At 42.5% G+C, this 15,569-nt stretch overlaps 2 protein-coding genes and 1 long non-coding RNA gene across 6 annotated transcripts in view; 1 reads left to right on the top strand and 2 right to left on the bottom strand.

Moving 5' to 3' along the window:
* Positions 1 to 72: 72 nt before the first annotated feature.
* The window catches only part of LOC143695767 (uncharacterized), a 151,668-nt gene continuing 136,171 nt past the window's right edge, over positions 73 to 15,569 (top strand). For 2 of the 3 annotated variants that reach the window (XR_013185299.1, XR_013185300.1), the window contains exons 1-3: positions 73 to 1,507; positions 9,378 to 9,505; positions 11,040 to 11,082. This is a non-coding gene — a long non-coding RNA (uncharacterized LOC143695767). The remainder of the gene's footprint in view (positions 1,508 to 9,377; positions 9,506 to 11,039; positions 11,083 to 15,569) is intronic. The other variant, XR_013185298.1, reaches the window with a different exon arrangement.
* KRT222 (keratin 222) lies at positions 2,748 to 9,661 on the bottom strand. Of its 2 annotated transcripts, none has more exons than XM_054649761.2 (6): positions 9,531 to 9,661; positions 7,771 to 7,899; positions 6,841 to 7,061; positions 6,226 to 6,302; positions 5,957 to 6,062; positions 2,748 to 4,643 (listed from the first exon to the last, which is right to left on the bottom strand). In XM_054649761.2, exons 1-6 carry the CDS (start codon positions 9,624 to 9,626, stop codon positions 4,430 to 4,432), a joined length of 843 nt encoding a protein of 280 aa, XP_054505736.1. In that variant the 5' UTR covers positions 9,627 to 9,661; the 3' UTR covers positions 2,748 to 4,429. The 2 variants fall into 2 exon arrangements, with proteins under 2 accessions (XP_054505736.1, XP_054505737.1); XM_054649762.2 differs by having other exon boundaries at positions 9,449 to 9,587.
* On the bottom strand, positions 11,292 to 14,894 carry LOC129130873 (keratin, type I cytoskeletal 12-like). Its single transcript, XM_054649488.2, has 8 exons — positions 14,243 to 14,894; positions 13,796 to 13,878; positions 13,420 to 13,576; positions 12,989 to 13,150; positions 12,765 to 12,890; positions 12,259 to 12,476; positions 11,885 to 11,967; positions 11,292 to 11,686 (listed from the first exon to the last, which is right to left on the bottom strand). The coding sequence occupies exons 1-8, from the start codon at positions 14,885 to 14,887 to the stop codon at positions 11,589 to 11,591; spliced, it is 1,572 nt and encodes a 523-aa protein (XP_054505463.2). The 5' UTR covers positions 14,888 to 14,894; the 3' UTR covers positions 11,292 to 11,588.

Below are 15,569 nucleotides of genomic sequence, written 5' to 3'. Positions count from 1 at the left end.
ATTAGCGGCACGGAGGCGCTGCCTCGCGGGGTGTCCTAGTGGCTCCCGCGGCGCCTCAGACCCGCAGTGCCCAATACCCCGCTCGTCCTTTTCCCCCGCGCCGGGAACCCCGGTCACGGTGCCCCGAGCGCTGGCTGCCGGTGGCGAATCTGCGGCGCAGAACGGGCGCGCAGGGAGGGCCTGCGGATGCTTCGTGCCCGCTGCGCTTTAGCGCCTTTCCACCCTCACGGGCTGCGCGCGGCCCCTCAGAGGCGTTTGGCGCCTTTTTCTCCTCACGGGCTGCGCGCGGCCCCTCAGAGGCGTTTGGCGCCTTTTTCCCCTCACGGGCTGCGCGCGGTCCCTCAGGGGCGTTTGGCGCCTTTTTCCCCTCACGGGTAGTGGGCGGTCCCTGAGGCGCCCCGATCCCCGGGCTGCTGTGAGGCCACGGAAAACGCTGCGGGGTCGTGTCCGAGCCCGAATAATATCCCATAAAAAGCAGCGATGGAGTCAGGTGAACCGTCCGTCAGTGCTGCGGGGTCCTGTTCTGTGCAGAGTGTGGTGCCGAAAGGGCTGTTTGGGATGGCAGCGCTTCCAGAGGTGATTGAGTGGAGCAGGATGAGCTCTGAGGGCAGCGGGAAGGTGCCGGTGTGTGGGAGAATGTCAGAGGAAGGGGATGGCGTTAGAGACGGCTGTGAAGGCAGCGAGATGGACCCCGGGTAATAAATATGATAATATATGATAATTGGTAACTGAATCCGCCTGACCATCTCAAAACACTCTGCTGCTGAATCAGACAGGATTATAAATTACCCAGTAGTCTGGGAGCAGTGGAATTGTCCACAATTCCTTGCAGAAATCAGCAAAGTTATCACACATAGGTAAAACCCTCACAAATATCAAACAAAGTGAAGGGTGTGGCTCTGAGGGTGTGAGGAGGATGGAGAGTTCCAGACCTCAGTATTCAGCTTTAAGAGCCTTTTACACTGCAGATTATCAAGATGACTGAATTAAATATGAAAACTTTGTCAGTGAAACTTGAAATAGAAAGTTTCATGTTTAGTGTTTTATGTTGAAATTGAATGTTTGGCATTGAAATGCTCTCCCGTGGCCAATAGGATGTATTTCTAGAAATTCATGAGGGAGAATATGGGTGGATCTGAAGGAAAGCCAAGGGGGATAGTACCTGCCTAATCCAAAAGGACGGTAGAAGGTGAAAAGAAGAAAAAGTAACTTAACATGGGTTGCTGCAAGTTGGGTCCATTTTTCTTAATGCCTGCGGTTCCACTGGCTCAGTTTGTTTTCATGCTTAAATACACTTATTTTTATGAACAAATAAAGAGTCAAGAGCTCTGCCCTCATCTGCTTAGATTCTGCTGACTGTACCTACAATGGACATTTGTTGCCATGCAGCAGAATAATCTATGACTTCAATTTGATATTAAAGCAAGAGTTGAAGAGATTCCTCAGCCAGCAAAATACGTCACACTAGTTCACCAGCTTCACTGGGGCAGGAAAAGGAAAAGAAAAGGTGAGAAAATGCTTCTAAGAGGTGAAAAATAACCTGGTTTCCCCCCTGCTTTCGACTAGGCTCCTCTACTTTCATACATTCACTTCCAGTTTATTAATAACATGGTTTTGTTGATAGTGTAAATTGCATTTAATGTTAAATTAAAAATTGAAATTTTGAAATATTTATTAATTGTTTTTAAATTTAACCTTAATTTTAAAATTTGAATTATTTCAAAGGTTGTTTTTTTTTTAAACGGAATAGTTTATTGTGGTGTTCAAGTACATTTATGGAAACTCACATTCCATGCTAATAGTTCTAAATCATTCTGTGTTTTCAAAGCCATCAGTGTATTTCCTGCTTTGTTTTATTCCCCTTTTTTGCTCTTGCCTTAATTCCATCGTGTGATAGTGAAAGATTTCGCCAGCGTAGACTTTTTAATATCCTGTACAACGTATGAGTAGTTTTACTGATTTAATGGAATTGTTTATACTGCACCATGCTCACCAGGGGGGATGTAAAACCTAATTCTTACCCAACTGTTTTAATTACCAGCAGTTTCATAAGCTTTGGAATGAGGACAGACATTCACTGGGAAGTAGATTGAGACAATAAAACTTGTTTTTACATCAGCCGTTTGCAGGTGCTGGTTGGCAGAGGCTCAGCTGGTCTGGATTTAATTAGAACCACAGCAATGAAGCATTCTCTGCCACAGTATTAAGCTTCAGTGTTAAATTTTTTTTTTAAATTCAGCTTTAAAGTGACCTAAAAATGAGGGTGAGATGTTATTATTTTGATGCCCATGTGGAGTTCACGCTGACACTTGTGGAATTTCACTGCTACGTGAACAAAAGAGAGTTCTTTACATTTTGAGAGATGAAATTTGTGAATAATGCAAAAATAGATACTTACTGAAAGAGGTGAAAATCTGAGTTAAAACCAGAATGCCCACTTGAACCAGGCCTAGAGTAGGAGAAGCTACTGAAGTCAGTATCAGGAAGTCACACGTGAAGAAAATAGCCAGGGTGACTGGATTTACCAGGACAAAAGTAAGTTTTGTAGCAGAAAGACACTCACATGTTATGGTAAGGATTCTGAGGGAATTTGTGTCTTTCTAATTGCAGAGAGGATCTTAGAGAACACTTGTTACAGTGCTACAGATTTTCCTGTCTGTAACTTCTTTTTTGCATTTTTCTTTTACTCCTTTCCACTTAAGGAGAAGGCATTGACACACACACACACAAAATATGCATGGACAAACTCCATTTTAATACTTTTTTTATTGTAGTACTATAATTTACTTTGGTAAATTCATATCCCTGTTTAAAGTGCCTTAAAGCAATTAAAACTTAGTTTAAATTCAAGTATTGTAAAATGTACAGAGTCTAAGCACAAAAAAAAAGCTGCATAGTGAAAATACTGGAGCAGGCTGATACATTCAGGATGCCAAGTACTCAAGTGGTAACAACAGCAGCTCATGATTCAGGTTAAGGATAATTAGCAAGTTTGATACAGTACAGACAGGACAGGGCAATATCAATGCATTGTTCTTACCATGAACAAAGGATGGAAGCATAAATTAACTCTGAAAGAATCTGCAGTATCAGTTTAGTACACATGCCATAAGTAATAAGGCAGATACTGACACTGAAATCAGTCCTGTACATGCTGCTGTAATCCAGCAAACCCTGTGTGTGGATTCTCCAGACTCTGAGCCCCAGCAATCCTGGGTTCCAATGGGACCTGTGGCATCCATCCTCTTCAGAATCCTCACAAACAATCATTGTCAGCTTCATACAGTCTTGTTTGAGTCTTTGTTTGAAATTTGTCCTGTAAGGTTTTAGAGAAGGATGGCTGTTCCTCTGTGTACCGGTGCAGGGTTTCTCTTGGGGTTTGTGTTTGCCCACAGCCACTTTGGGTAGGAGTGGGGGGTTCTTGAGGGGTCTGCTTGAATTGTACACTGAATTTGTAGCCCTTATATTGCCCAGTTAATTTGAAGTAGTAACAGTTGTACCCTGGTGTAACAGTGACTTGTCACATGGACTAGATCAACAGCATCACTTACCTGTAGTGTTTGTCAGAAGAGGAATTTGTTGAAGATATTTTAATGCACATTGTTATTATAAACAAAATTAATGGAATACCAGCATTCAAATGGTTGTTTGGCTCCTCCCTTTTGAACAATTAGAGAGTAATTTCATTTGCCTCAGCTAAGAGACTTGTAGTACAAGGGTGTGTTTGGACACATAAGAAAATGGTTGATTTTTCAGGGGAAATTACTGCTTCAAAATCAGTTGAACAATATGGCTAAAATGTTACTGCATTGTAACAATGCTTTTAAAATGGATGTATATGGATGTAAAGACATTTTTGCTCAGTTGTTGCCTGAAAAAAAGGAATTTAAAAATACTAGCCACTTTTAAAAGAAAACTCTTTGTTAATAGTTCATGTATTTCAAGAGTATTTTCATATGTAATTTTTGCTGTTAGAAAGAATTATTTTAAAATATATTTCTAGAAGGATGACAGCTGTGATATAAATTATTGCAAGGATTCACCAGTCATTATATGAATGGAATATTGAATAGTTAAGAGAAGCAAATAGGCATTTCTCATTTTTGGAAAGAGAAAACAAGTTCTCTTTTACAAAGGCAGAATATGTCAAGCTATAAAGTTCTAGTTTAATTTTTGTAATATTTGGTGAAATTCTACAAAACAACAACAATGAGAATATGAAAGGGCTGCACCCAGAGTATAAAACCAGTAGAAGTTGGGTTTCTTGGAATTGGAACCCCCTTTCTTTTAAAGGACTTAAATGGTTTTCTTGTATTGATCCAAGTGCTGGGTGAGATGTTGTGGTTGTAGCAGACAGCAGCCGTGGGAGTCCATCCCCTGCTCATTTCCAGAGCCCCTTGTGGATGCACTTTGAGGGAATTGCCTGAGGTTAAGGTTTGATGGATGGGATGCTGCAGGATCTCCTCATCACCAGCCTGACTTCGATGTCAGGGAGGCTTTTCTGTTTTGTGTGCAAGCACCCGTCCTCTGTGGCTGCCAGGTGGAGATCGAAGCGCAAGGAAACGGACTTTTTCCTTAAGCGAGGGTTGTCCTTAAAGAAAGAACCTTCCCATTCCTTAATCACTTCATCCACTTTTTCTGTCCTGAAACAATAAAGAAAATGTATTTATGATTTTTTTAGGCTATATTAGTTATCCATCTTCAGAACTGCTTTTGAAATAGAGAGAGAAATGGCATCATCAAGAGTCGAGTTAATTTATATGGGACTGAGATAGCAGTGGTGTCTTTTTTTTCCAGGTTCATTCTCCAGAGAAGCTAAATAAAAGGTGAGGGTTCATTATGTTCTTGTTTTTGTACTTTTAGGTAGACATGGCTACAAAACCACTGCTCCAAATACTTTAGGCAGTTTGTTTCCAAGGAGAAAGTTTGGAATCCAAGCTCCAAAATTTTGCAAGAAACCTCAGTACTGTAGTGGGCAGGACAGAATTCCTGCATCTGAAAACCTTCAGACTAGGGAGGAGAAAATCTAGTTTAGACTCAAACCTCAGAATGTGGAGCTATATTACATTAAAGAGAAAAAAGGGCAGAAGTAAAATAGGGAGAATTGAAAAGCCAGCTGATCCAGGAATATTGAGGCACCCAAATTCTCTGTGTGTGTGTCAGAATTCAGATCTGAAAGTCAGGCTCTGGGGTCTCACCCAGCTGAGTACACTGGCACCCAGCAGAGTGGCTCTGTGCAGATCTGAGTGTGTGATGAACAAAGCTCCTGCCCAAAAATAAACGTCACCTATGGAGTGTGTCTGCTGGACCTTATGATGACATTAATTTTTTTCAGCAGCTGATTATGGTTCAGTGCTAGGAATAGCCCACTAGAGTGTGTTTAAAGGTAACATTAAATTACTGTACAAAAAAAGCTTAAAGAGCAGGAGGGAAAAAAAAAATGAGGCAATCCAATACTATTAAAGTAATTTCAGTGAATAACACATCCTCACAGACTTTCACATGCCTGCTTGGGAGCCAGGCTCTCCCTCCCCTGTTTGGGGAAACGTAGGAGTTTCCAAGGAGCAAGTTGGAGCAGCTGAGCCTGAATTTATGTGCATAAATATGCCCCAGAGGGACTTCCCAAATGTGGTCTGGGCTCTTTGCTTTCAGCCTTAGCGAGATGAATTATTCATAGTTTCATTCTTAACAGAAATAGAAATTACAAATCAGAAGCACCAGCATGGTATTGTTTGCTTATGAAGCCAATACTAATAAAAAGAACTTTTAAATGGAATGTATTGTTAAACCCTGCCATTCAGTGCACCTTCAGGAGCTCTCACTGTGCTTCTGAAGCTCCTGGGCTGTGTGGGCACGACATAACAGATACCAAATAACGGAAAATTCAAAGCTGCTGAGACGTAACCTCCACCCTTTCCTTCCAATTGTTATTTTGTGAAATTCCTGTTTATCTTACTGTACAGTGCCATGAGCTTCAGCACTTTCCTTCATGATGTTTCCATCTAGGATTGCTTGTTTTGTCATCAGTTCCACCTTCTTTGGTTTGTGCTTCTTTACATCCTCTGTAAAAGAATATGCAGGTGTACAGTGAGCAAGGGCAGTACACAGGACCTGGAGGTATTTCCCCTGCATTGGAAAAGGTCCTTTTTTAATATTCAGGAATTTGTCAGTAGTTGTGAACACTTAGGGCCAAAATCCCTTAAGGAGAAGGTGCCTGAAACTCACCTGAAGGCAGCATAAAGGTGATCTTGCTAGTGCTGGGCTTTTTGTCATCCTTCTGGGCAGGTATTGAGCAACGGAACCTGCAAAAAAAAAAAAAAAAAAAAAGATTACAGGCATCTATTACTATTGAATTACTTTAATTCCTAACTTGTCATATGAACAGCTGTGAGAAATTTCAAAGTGTGAGAATCACAAGAAGTTCTGTTTGATCATGGTAACTATTTGTTGGGATTTCTTGTTCTGAGCCCAGAACTGGAGGAAGTGTCTGACAATATCTGTGCAGTTTCCTGCAGGGTCTGTGCTGCTCTGAGACAGGGACTCCCTGGCCAGCACTTCATGTGTGTGGACTGGCCCCATGTGCTGTGGCACCTGAGGGGACACAGGATCCCAGTGACCCTCACTGAGGGAGGCTGCAGTGCCTGAGCTGCTCTGCACTGTGTGTGAGACACTGAGCACCAGAAACTCCACTCAGTGAAGCTACCTTATAATGAAACCTTTTCTAAGACTTTATACTGTAATTTTTTTAATGTTTAGTTCATGTATTTTACAATTCTGATTATCTGAGGCCTTCAGAAAGGGAAGACAAATGTGAGATCTTTTTCTCTCAGCAGCGAGTACCTGCTCTCCTCCTGCTCCAGCAGACTGCGATATGTCGCTATCTCCTCCTCCAGCTTCATCCTCGTGTTCAGGAGAATTTCATGCTCTCGAAGCTGTTTCTCAATTCCTCTTCTCACTTCCAACAACTCTTTCTCCAAGCATTCAATCTCACCTTCCAAATTTTGTAGCTGCATGTGGTACTGCTGCTCCGTGGCCCGCAGTGAACGTTCCAAACCCTTTTCCTGTGAAATTTAAGTCATATTTTAAGATTTGGAAAGTTTGTGTGCAAAGATGTTACAGACACACATGGTTTCATTAACAAACTGTATTTTTACATAAGTTCTTGTAAGATTATTCTTTAAGAACAGGAGTCAAAGTATTTCAAGGTAATACTTTGGCTGAGAAGTTTTCTGGTAAAATCTGTGGTAATTTAAAATCAGATGAAAGTGTAGCCATGTCTTGCACAGCAACCCACTGCCTTGAGTTTACAGATCTCTGATTTTACAGTTAAACAATGTCCAGCTCAGTGCTGGATGAAGTGTCTGTGTGCTCTTGGAGCTTTTCTGTACTGCTGAATTGAGCAAAAAGCTGCCATTTTATCACAAATGAATGGATAAATGTGGTCCACACATTAAAAAAAGGTCATAAACATGCTGTGAATTGGTAAGGCAGAATGACCAGGAGCTTGGTGAGGGATTATCATGCAAATATATTCTTGAGAGCTGTGAAAACACGACACCACACGTGTCTGGAGAGGCAGATCCTGCTCCAGAACATGTGCTGGGTCAGTGTGTGTGAGCAAGGGCTCTGTGAGGAGCTGGAGCCCCCCAGATGAGGGATTTCTGCAGTATGGTGGCTGTGACTGTCACAGAAATCAACTGTGGGATAGTTTCCATCAAGGACAAGACTTCTTTTTCCTGTGAGATTTCAAGTTTCATTTCTGACTCTTACCACAGCATGGAGAGACTCGATTTCCACCTGCATGTGGTGCCACTGCCGTCGGGCTTCACACAGTTCTGCTCTGGCTGCCTTTAGTGCTTCTGCATCTTTGTCCATTCTTTTACTTGTACCTTCTTCTAACTACAGGGGACATACAAAAGACAGCAATATCAAAAATATTCAAATAACGATAATAAATTGGCACGTAGTCTGGTTGGAATTTTTGTTAGAGTTGTATAAATGTGTGAAAGCTCACAGTGAGGAGTTAATATTTTCTGTACTGTGTAGGGGGAAAGTCCTTATCCCACTGTGTTTGATGGGAAGTGGTTGGCCACATCTCTATCCCTGGCACCTTTGTCTTAGAGGAATTCTTATACAAATTACCCAATTGTATTGAGACCTTACTCACTCCTGGAGTAAAGGGGCTTAGAGGAAGTGCAGATGGTTCAAGCTTCCAATTTTGAATAAGCTGCTTTGATTTTAATGTGTTTTTGATTTCAGGGTTTTGGGTTTTTTTTCCTTTTTTCCTGTTAAAGGTAGTTTTTTAAAACCACTCCTGATCATGTGTGAGGTCATTTTAGATTTAGACTTATCTTTATTTTCGATAGTATGTTCCTGCAGGTAACTTCCAGAATGATTGCTTGGCTTACAGAAGTTATTTTTCTTTTTTGATTCTGAGTTTCCCTGCAAGTGGTGAAGATGCCCTAAGCCTTTGAAACAGCACTTGCTCTTTTGCTTATTTTACTGCTTTATGCAGGTTCTTATGATGACATTGGCTTTAAGAAAATAATCTCTTTAATTCAAGTCTTATGAACTAAGGAAAATAAGGCTTTTGTTGCCCTGTACCTACTGACCTATTGCAACTTTACCAGATGGTCATTTTGGTGAAAATCTAGGTTTGTCTCATCCACAAGTGAGCCCTCAATGTTCTTTGCTTCCCCTTTCTTGCCTGGGTACTGCAGAATTTATGTGGCACGACCAAACCAGTGTGCATTGGCTGCTTTGTGCCAACCCAAAGATAAACTTGGCTTTGCTGTGGGGTGTGCAGCTGCCGTGTGCCTGGCACTGTGCTGGATCAGCCAGGCTGCAGCAGCGCCTGGCCTGTCCTTAAAACAAACCTCTGGGATTCCTGCAATACCTGCTACAAGGTGACAGAATACCTGATTCCCCCCTGAATCTCTTGACATTTGGTGGCTCAAAATTGTTTTGCCATTTGATTTCAGCTGGGTTTAGAGCTGTTTGTATGTAAATCCCTAACAGCAGCATTGTGTGTTGGTAGCATTTAATCGAGCTGTATGACAGAATGATATTTGCTGAAAAGCAAAACATAGTTTTTACTGTGAGCAATAGAAAATAGTTCCTGCAAAGGAACAGTGTACTTTACTAGAGGGCTAAAAATGGCAAAGATTGCTGTATAGAAAAGGATTCTCTTCAGGATTCTTTTTTCCTCTGAGATAAGTACATGGAGCTAGAGGTTACCCTGTTACAGCCTATGTCATCATCCCTTAAATCCCAGCAATAGCCCGGCTGCAGGGACAGAAAAGCATCCTGATGAATTACACAGCATTCGTTCAGTATGAATCCGTACCCCTGACAAAATCTATTTCCGATTCTTCTAGTTCACATCTTACTGCGGTAAAATCCACGTCCCTTCCCCGAAAATCTGCTGCATTGAAAGGAATTACTGTACCTCATAGAGGCTGCGGGAGGAACTGTACGGCCAGGGAATGGCTCCGTACTCTGCAAGGTGTGTGGCTGTGAGGAGGCATTACCTGCGTCCTTGCTGAGCTGACGGTCTTTATCTGATTTCGGGTGATGAGCGATTCATACTTTGCCCTGATCTCTCGGCGGAGCCGAGCCGGCTCCATCCTCCTCCTCCTCCTCCTCCCATCCTCCCCGGCTCCCGGCTCCGCTGCCGGCGGCGCGGGGCTGCGGCCGCGGGGCCGTTAAAGCGGCAGCGGCCCAATTTGGGGAGCGCGGGCGGCTCAGAGCCTGGCAGCCCGTCCTGGCACAAAGGATAGCACTGAAATAACTATTCCTAAATTATGCGCCGAAATTATTATATCAATGTCTTAATGGTTTTTGTGACGCTGTAACTGTAGGGTTTTATAGCTTCAGAAATGTGAGGGTAAGAGAGAGAAAGCAAAGCATAAAGGTGCAGCTGCCCAGCATGAGGTGCTCTGGCAAGAGGACATGGAAAGACAGAGCTTTCCAGCAGCATAGCTGGGTTGCTGGCAGTGTCGCTGGCAGGTGTCTCCACCATTGTTAGGGATGTCACAGCATTTTCATCCCTGAACATATTTGAGACTCAGTGAGATGAAGCCTCGAGTGTCTGACCTGACCCACTGCTGAGGAGTGCCCCATCTGAGAACGAGCTGGGCTCCGGGGCATCCTCTTTTATGGGCAGAAACACAACAAGGAGGGAGAGCAACCAGCGCTTCTGGTGGTGAGTAGTGCTGGTGCAACTTGTGGGAAGGCCTTTGGCTCCTCTTCTGCAGAGGACAAAGTTCTGGTGAATGTACACTTGAGACACATCACTGCTGTCAGGAGAAGGGTCTGGGTTGTCTCTGATGGTGTTTCAGGACCTGTGCCAGGTGTTGGTGTGCTCAATGCACACAACACACGAAGTATGTGGGGTTCTTCCCCCTTTCCTGACAGTTCCCAGGCAGGTCCAGCACAGGTTGTCTGGTGTGCTGTGCTTCCTCATTTCCTGCTCACTGGAGCACTGTGTGATCCCAATGATCTTGTCTGCTAAGAGTGGCTCCTACCTATTTCCTTTTACCTCTTGTTTATTTAATTTTTTTTTCAGTAGTGCACAATACCAGATATGCAGTAAAAAAAATTCCAATTTCAATAGAAATTTAAAATTTAGCAAAGAGATAAACACATTTTTGGCTCTAAATGAGAATATACAATAAAACAGGCAGTAAACTTTCATAAGACACACATCTTTTTAGAAGTCAAAGTATTGTGCCACTTAAAAGTCTCCTGCTGTAAAAAGGCTTCCCTGTTCTTGGCTGTGTCTGTTGGCACATGTGAAAGGATCCTGTGTTTGGATTTTCTTTTCCTTAGTGACTGTCTTCCAGTTGTTGTCCACTCTCTTTTCTAAAAGTGTCTTAATTATCCTTATTCTGTGTAGTTCTAAACCCAAAATATTGTCAGTGTTTGTCATTGATGGGATGAGAACAGTTACATAAGAAAACAATTAGGAATCCATCAGACAAACACAAGGTATTGCACTTGGGATATTATAAACTAATGCTTTCTATCTTTTTTTTCAGGTGTAAAGGGAACACCTGGCTATGAGATTCCTGAAGGCTAAAGGTAGGCAGGTGTAAGCAATTGCATTTTTCCTAGGACTTATGGAACTTGGAATTCTAGCTGCTTTCAATGTTCATATTTTATTGCTGGCTCACCACACAGCTGCAGGGGGTCATGGAGAATAAAAGGACACTAATACATTAAAGCTTGTAGAGTACTTTTTATTAGGGATGAAAACTGAAAAATGAGATTAGAACAGCAAAATTATTTTATCTATTGGTTACTAAAGATTATAGAAAGGCAAATCTGATTAAATGTGTGCTTCATATTTCTGGTTATTGAACAGAGATTTGATGATATTTTTAAAGAACACCATGGAAATCATACAGGTAAGGCTGATAGAGTGAAGCAGGAAATGTATGTCTGCAAGGAATGAAAGTGCCAACTTTGTCTTATCTAAAAGATTCTGTGTACAAAGCCAAATGTTTTATCACTTCATACAAAAGAATAAAGTTATTTATCCGTTTTGGCTTGGAGCAAATGGATCCTTTGCCACATCAGATTGTGCCTCATATCTTCTCTTCAACTTCCTTAACGTGGGATGCAACAACTTTTCCATCTACCACTTCTTCGACAATTGTCTTGATCTTTCTAGTTTTGGTTGGATCTAAACATCATGAACAAAACAAAGAATATTTATCAATGTGTAAAAATGATAAACCAAAGCAGCACATGACCAGGTGCCCCCTTTTCCTTCCCAATTGGCTTAATGAACTCTCTGATGTAGTTAAACAGGATAACATGTATTATTTGATTTGTAAGAATGACTTTAGAAACAAAATTTTATTCAATCAGTTCTACCTACCTTGAGAAGAGTCCAGTGATTGTGTTTGGGATTTGGACCCTGTCAGGGATGAGCTTTCAAGTGTAACTGCCTGTCCAGCGCCCCTAAAAGGGAATCAGAGACATCACTATTGCAGGATGTGTGATAGGATCAGGATAAATTCCCTTTTCATGGTGACATTGATAGGTTATTTAAATAGTGAGCAGACTGATGGGTTATTTAAATAGTGAGCAGAATGGCTCACTCTCCTCAGTCACAGTGATATTTCAGATCCCTGTATGTGCCTTTTTGTCACTTGGAGAATGTTCCACTTATTTCACCTCTTTTTTTCCTGGAAAGGATTTTGCTACAGAAAATAAACGCAAGGCGATATTTTGTGTCAACCAGTTCCTTACACAAACTCTCCATCCAGCAGGCGCCGGTAGGTTTCAATCTCCATTTCCAGACGAGTCTTGATGTCCAGGAGCTGCTGGTACTCCGCGTTCTGGCGCTCCATGTCAGCCCTGACCTGGAAAAGCTGGGACTCCAGGTTCCCAATCTGCATTTGGATTTGTGACAGCTGAGCGCAGTAACCACCTTCTGTTTCTGCTAAAGTGTCTTCCAGGGATTTTTTCTGTGTAAAGATATTAAATAATCTCTGGGTAAGGAAAAAAATCTCTTAACAAAACCAACTGAACTTTCCCTTGTCACTTCCTTAAATGTGATGTAAAAACTCATCTGCTTTGTGACATGCTCTTTGCAATCCAGTTAGATATATTACTGCTATTTAGAAACTAAAAGAATATAGGATTTAATTGGAAAGAAATGCAAATGCTCAATTCTATGGAATAGGATTAGGTCTAAAAAGACTTTTGAAGTTGCCGAATTGGCTCTGAGCAGTCAGCAGCTTCCCAGAACGTACCATGGCAAGCTGAGACTGCAGCTCTATTTCCAAGCTCTGGAGAGTCCTTTTCAAATCTGTGATCTCGCTCTTTCCTGACTGGAGCTGCTCAGTGTGAGTGGAGATTTCCCTTTTCAGCTCCCCGCTCTGAAATGACAAGGAAGAATGGGGTGTAATTTTACTGTTCCAAGTATTGAACTGATTTTCCCATGCATTTCCCTGAGTTTGCTCTCTCTGGTTGTTACTTTTTCATTGAACCACGCTTCGGCCTCTTTACGGTTTTGCTCGGCAATGACTTCGTATTGTCCTCTCATATCATTCAGAAGCTTGGTCAGATCAGTCCCTGGGGCAGCATCCATTTCCACACTGACTTGGCCAAATTCACTGCTTTGGATGCCCTGAAGCTCCTGGAGACATTGAAAATAGAGAGACGGTTCTGTTAATAAAAGACAAAATAGTTATACCAAAATATATGTAAAGAAATAGATATGGTATAAACTCTGTTTCAACAAGGATCTGTAAATTGTTTGTCGTACTCTTTCAGCAAACTCAAAAATTAACAGCAAACACAACCTATAATGAAACCCAGGAACTCCCACTGGCTTAAATAAGGGAGTAATTTAATGTTTCACAATTTCATGTATCTTGTTATGAATTCACAAAGGAAAAAAATTACTTCTTCATGATTCTTCTTGAGATAAGCCAGTTCTTCATTCAGGCTTTCAATCTGCATCTCCAGATCTGCCCTGGTCATGGTCAGCTCATCCAGGACTCTGCGCAGACCATTGATGTCAGCCTCCACACTCTGCCGAAGAGCCACTTCATTCTCATATCTATGCATAAAGGGATTAAATATTATTTTTCACATGGCCAGTGAGGTCAAATGCAGACTATTAATGTGGTTTATTTTAGCTTTAATTTGAAAACTTAATACACATAATTATTATAATACTGCTTAATAATTATACTACAAGTATTCTACAAGGAAAGAGATTTTTAGTACAAAAGAATTTTTTCCTTAAGGAGTTTTTATAACATTAAGATATCCTTACTTCAGTCTGAAGTCATCAGCAGCCAGTCTGGCATTATCGACCTGCAGAATGATCCTCGCGTTGTCGATGGTTGCATTGATGATCTAGAGTACAAACAGTGTTCAGAGAATGGTGTTACAGCCCAAAGGCTTCATGGCTTTGTAATGGCTTTAAACTTTGTGTTCTACAAGGGTTTGTAGAATTGCATTCCATCGCTGCCTTCTCCTTTATTCAGATTAGACAAATCACTGTGTGACACAGCTACAGAACTGCTTTAATGTACAGGAAAAATTCACCACATGTCACCAGTGCAAGGTGACAGAGGTCACTGCAAATGTCAGTACCAAGGGATAAAATGTGCTCTTGGTTTCTGAAAGAAATTTGCTGCTTTCATTAATACTATTAAGTATTTAATTAATACTATCGAGTTACAACTATAAAGATACATTAAATACATTGCTTTGCTACCTTGTTTCGAAGATCTTCAATGAGAGGATAGAATTTACTGTAGTCATTCCCAGATCCAGGGGTGCCAGTGCCAGGGCCATTTTTCTCATACCATTCACGGATTTTGCGCTCCAGCTCGGTGTTGGCATCCTCCAGAGACCTCACTTTGTCCAGATACGCAGCCAGACGGTCGTTGAGGTTCTGCATAGTCTCTTTTTTTGAGCCAGAAAGAATGCCACCATCGCAAGCACCAGCAGGGCCAAACCCACCTCCAAAACCAGTCCCTGAGCCACCACCAAAGCCACTTCCAAAAGCAGCACCTGAACTGCTGCCAAAACCACTTCCCGAGCCTCCCCCAAACCCACTGCCTAAGCCACTTCCATAGCTACCACCCAAACCACCTCCAAAGCTTCCCCCAAAGCCACTGCTTAAGCTGCTCCCAAGTCCTGCACCTGAACTGCCCCCAAAGCCCCCACCAAAGCCAGAGCTTGAACCCAACAGAGAAGCTGCACCAAAGCCTCCACCAGCCCCCCCACCAAAGCCAAGCCCACTGCCACCAAAGCCTCCTCCACCACTGGAACTGGACATCCTCAGAGATCCCCCTCCAATTCCGCTCCGAGAGGAGAACTGCCGGGGCCCGCCGCTCGTGCGCACGGAAAGGGCCATGGTGCTCGAGGTGCCTGGGTCTGCCCCGTGGAGGATACAGCAGAGAGCAGGGCAGAGCAGGAGCAGGGTCAGCTTTATAGGGACAGCAGTGGGTGTTTCAGGAGGAGTCCCCACCTCCTGGGGAGAGCTTTCACTCTCTCTCTCCCTCCTCTTTTGGGGGATGTCAGTTTAGTATGTTCTGACCAACCGAAATGATATGTGCCAACCAAAATTGCCAATGGGAGTGGAAATCTGGTGCCCTCCAGGGATTTGTATGAGGGGAAATGGGTGGAGTGGAGCTGAGACATCATGATTGTGTTCTGCCATGTGCAATGGAGCATAAAAAGTTCTTTTCGCATTTAAATCCCTCCTAAATAATTGTTTTGTCATTGCAGATGCAGTGCTTCCTGCATTTGGGGCTGTTCTTACAGGAGTTTGCTAAGTCAGCAGAGTGATCCCTTTGATCCCTGCTTCTCAGCCTGTGTGGCAGGAATGTCTTTCTTTTCATAATGCTCTTCAGCCAGGAGCCTTTGCTGGATTAGTGCTCCTGGATGCTTAAGAAGTAAGAAAAGTGACCATCAGGTGTCCAAGGGCACATGGATGTTCAGTGAGCTGCAGGGTGATCATTAATATGAAAATATAAATATAGCAAATAGGATTTGGAATTGGGTTTATGCCCTAACCCTTTCATCACTGAAATACC

This window comes from Agelaius phoeniceus, chromosome 26, assembly GCF_051311805.1.
Source record: "Agelaius phoeniceus isolate bAgePho1 chromosome 26, bAgePho1.hap1, whole genome shotgun sequence".
In the NCBI taxonomy this organism is placed as follows: domain Eukaryota; kingdom Metazoa; phylum Chordata; class Aves; order Passeriformes; family Icteridae; genus Agelaius; species Agelaius phoeniceus.
This window is presented reverse-complemented; position numbering and strand designations above follow the sequence as displayed.

Excerpts from the sequence above, each read along its gene's own strand:
- KRT222 (XM_054649761.2), bottom strand. The coding sequence starts at position 9,626 with ATGGAGCCGGCTCGGCTCCGCCGAGAGATCAGGGCAAAGTATGAATCG. Across the intron at positions 7,900-9,530 it reads TCAGCTCAGCAAGGACGCAG|TTAGAAGAAGGTACAAGTAA; the intron begins GTAATGCCTCCT and ends TGTCCCCTGTAG. Across the intron at positions 6,063-6,225 it reads CACCTTTATGCTGCCTTCAG|AGGATGTAAAGAAGCACAAA; the intron begins GTGAGTTTCAGG and ends ATTCTTTTACAG.
- LOC129130873 (XM_054649488.2), bottom strand. The coding sequence starts at position 14,887 with ATGGCCCTTTCCGTGCGCACGAGCGGCGGGCCCCGGCAGTTCTCCTCT. Across the intron at positions 13,151-13,419 it reads TCAAGAAGAATCATGAAGAA|GAGCTTCAGGGCATCCAAAG; the intron begins GTAATTTTTTTC and ends CAATGTCTCCAG. Across the intron at positions 11,968-12,258 it reads CTGCTGGATGGAGAGTTTGT|GGGCGCTGGACAGGCAGTTA; the intron begins GTAAGGAACTGG and ends ATTCCCTTTTAG.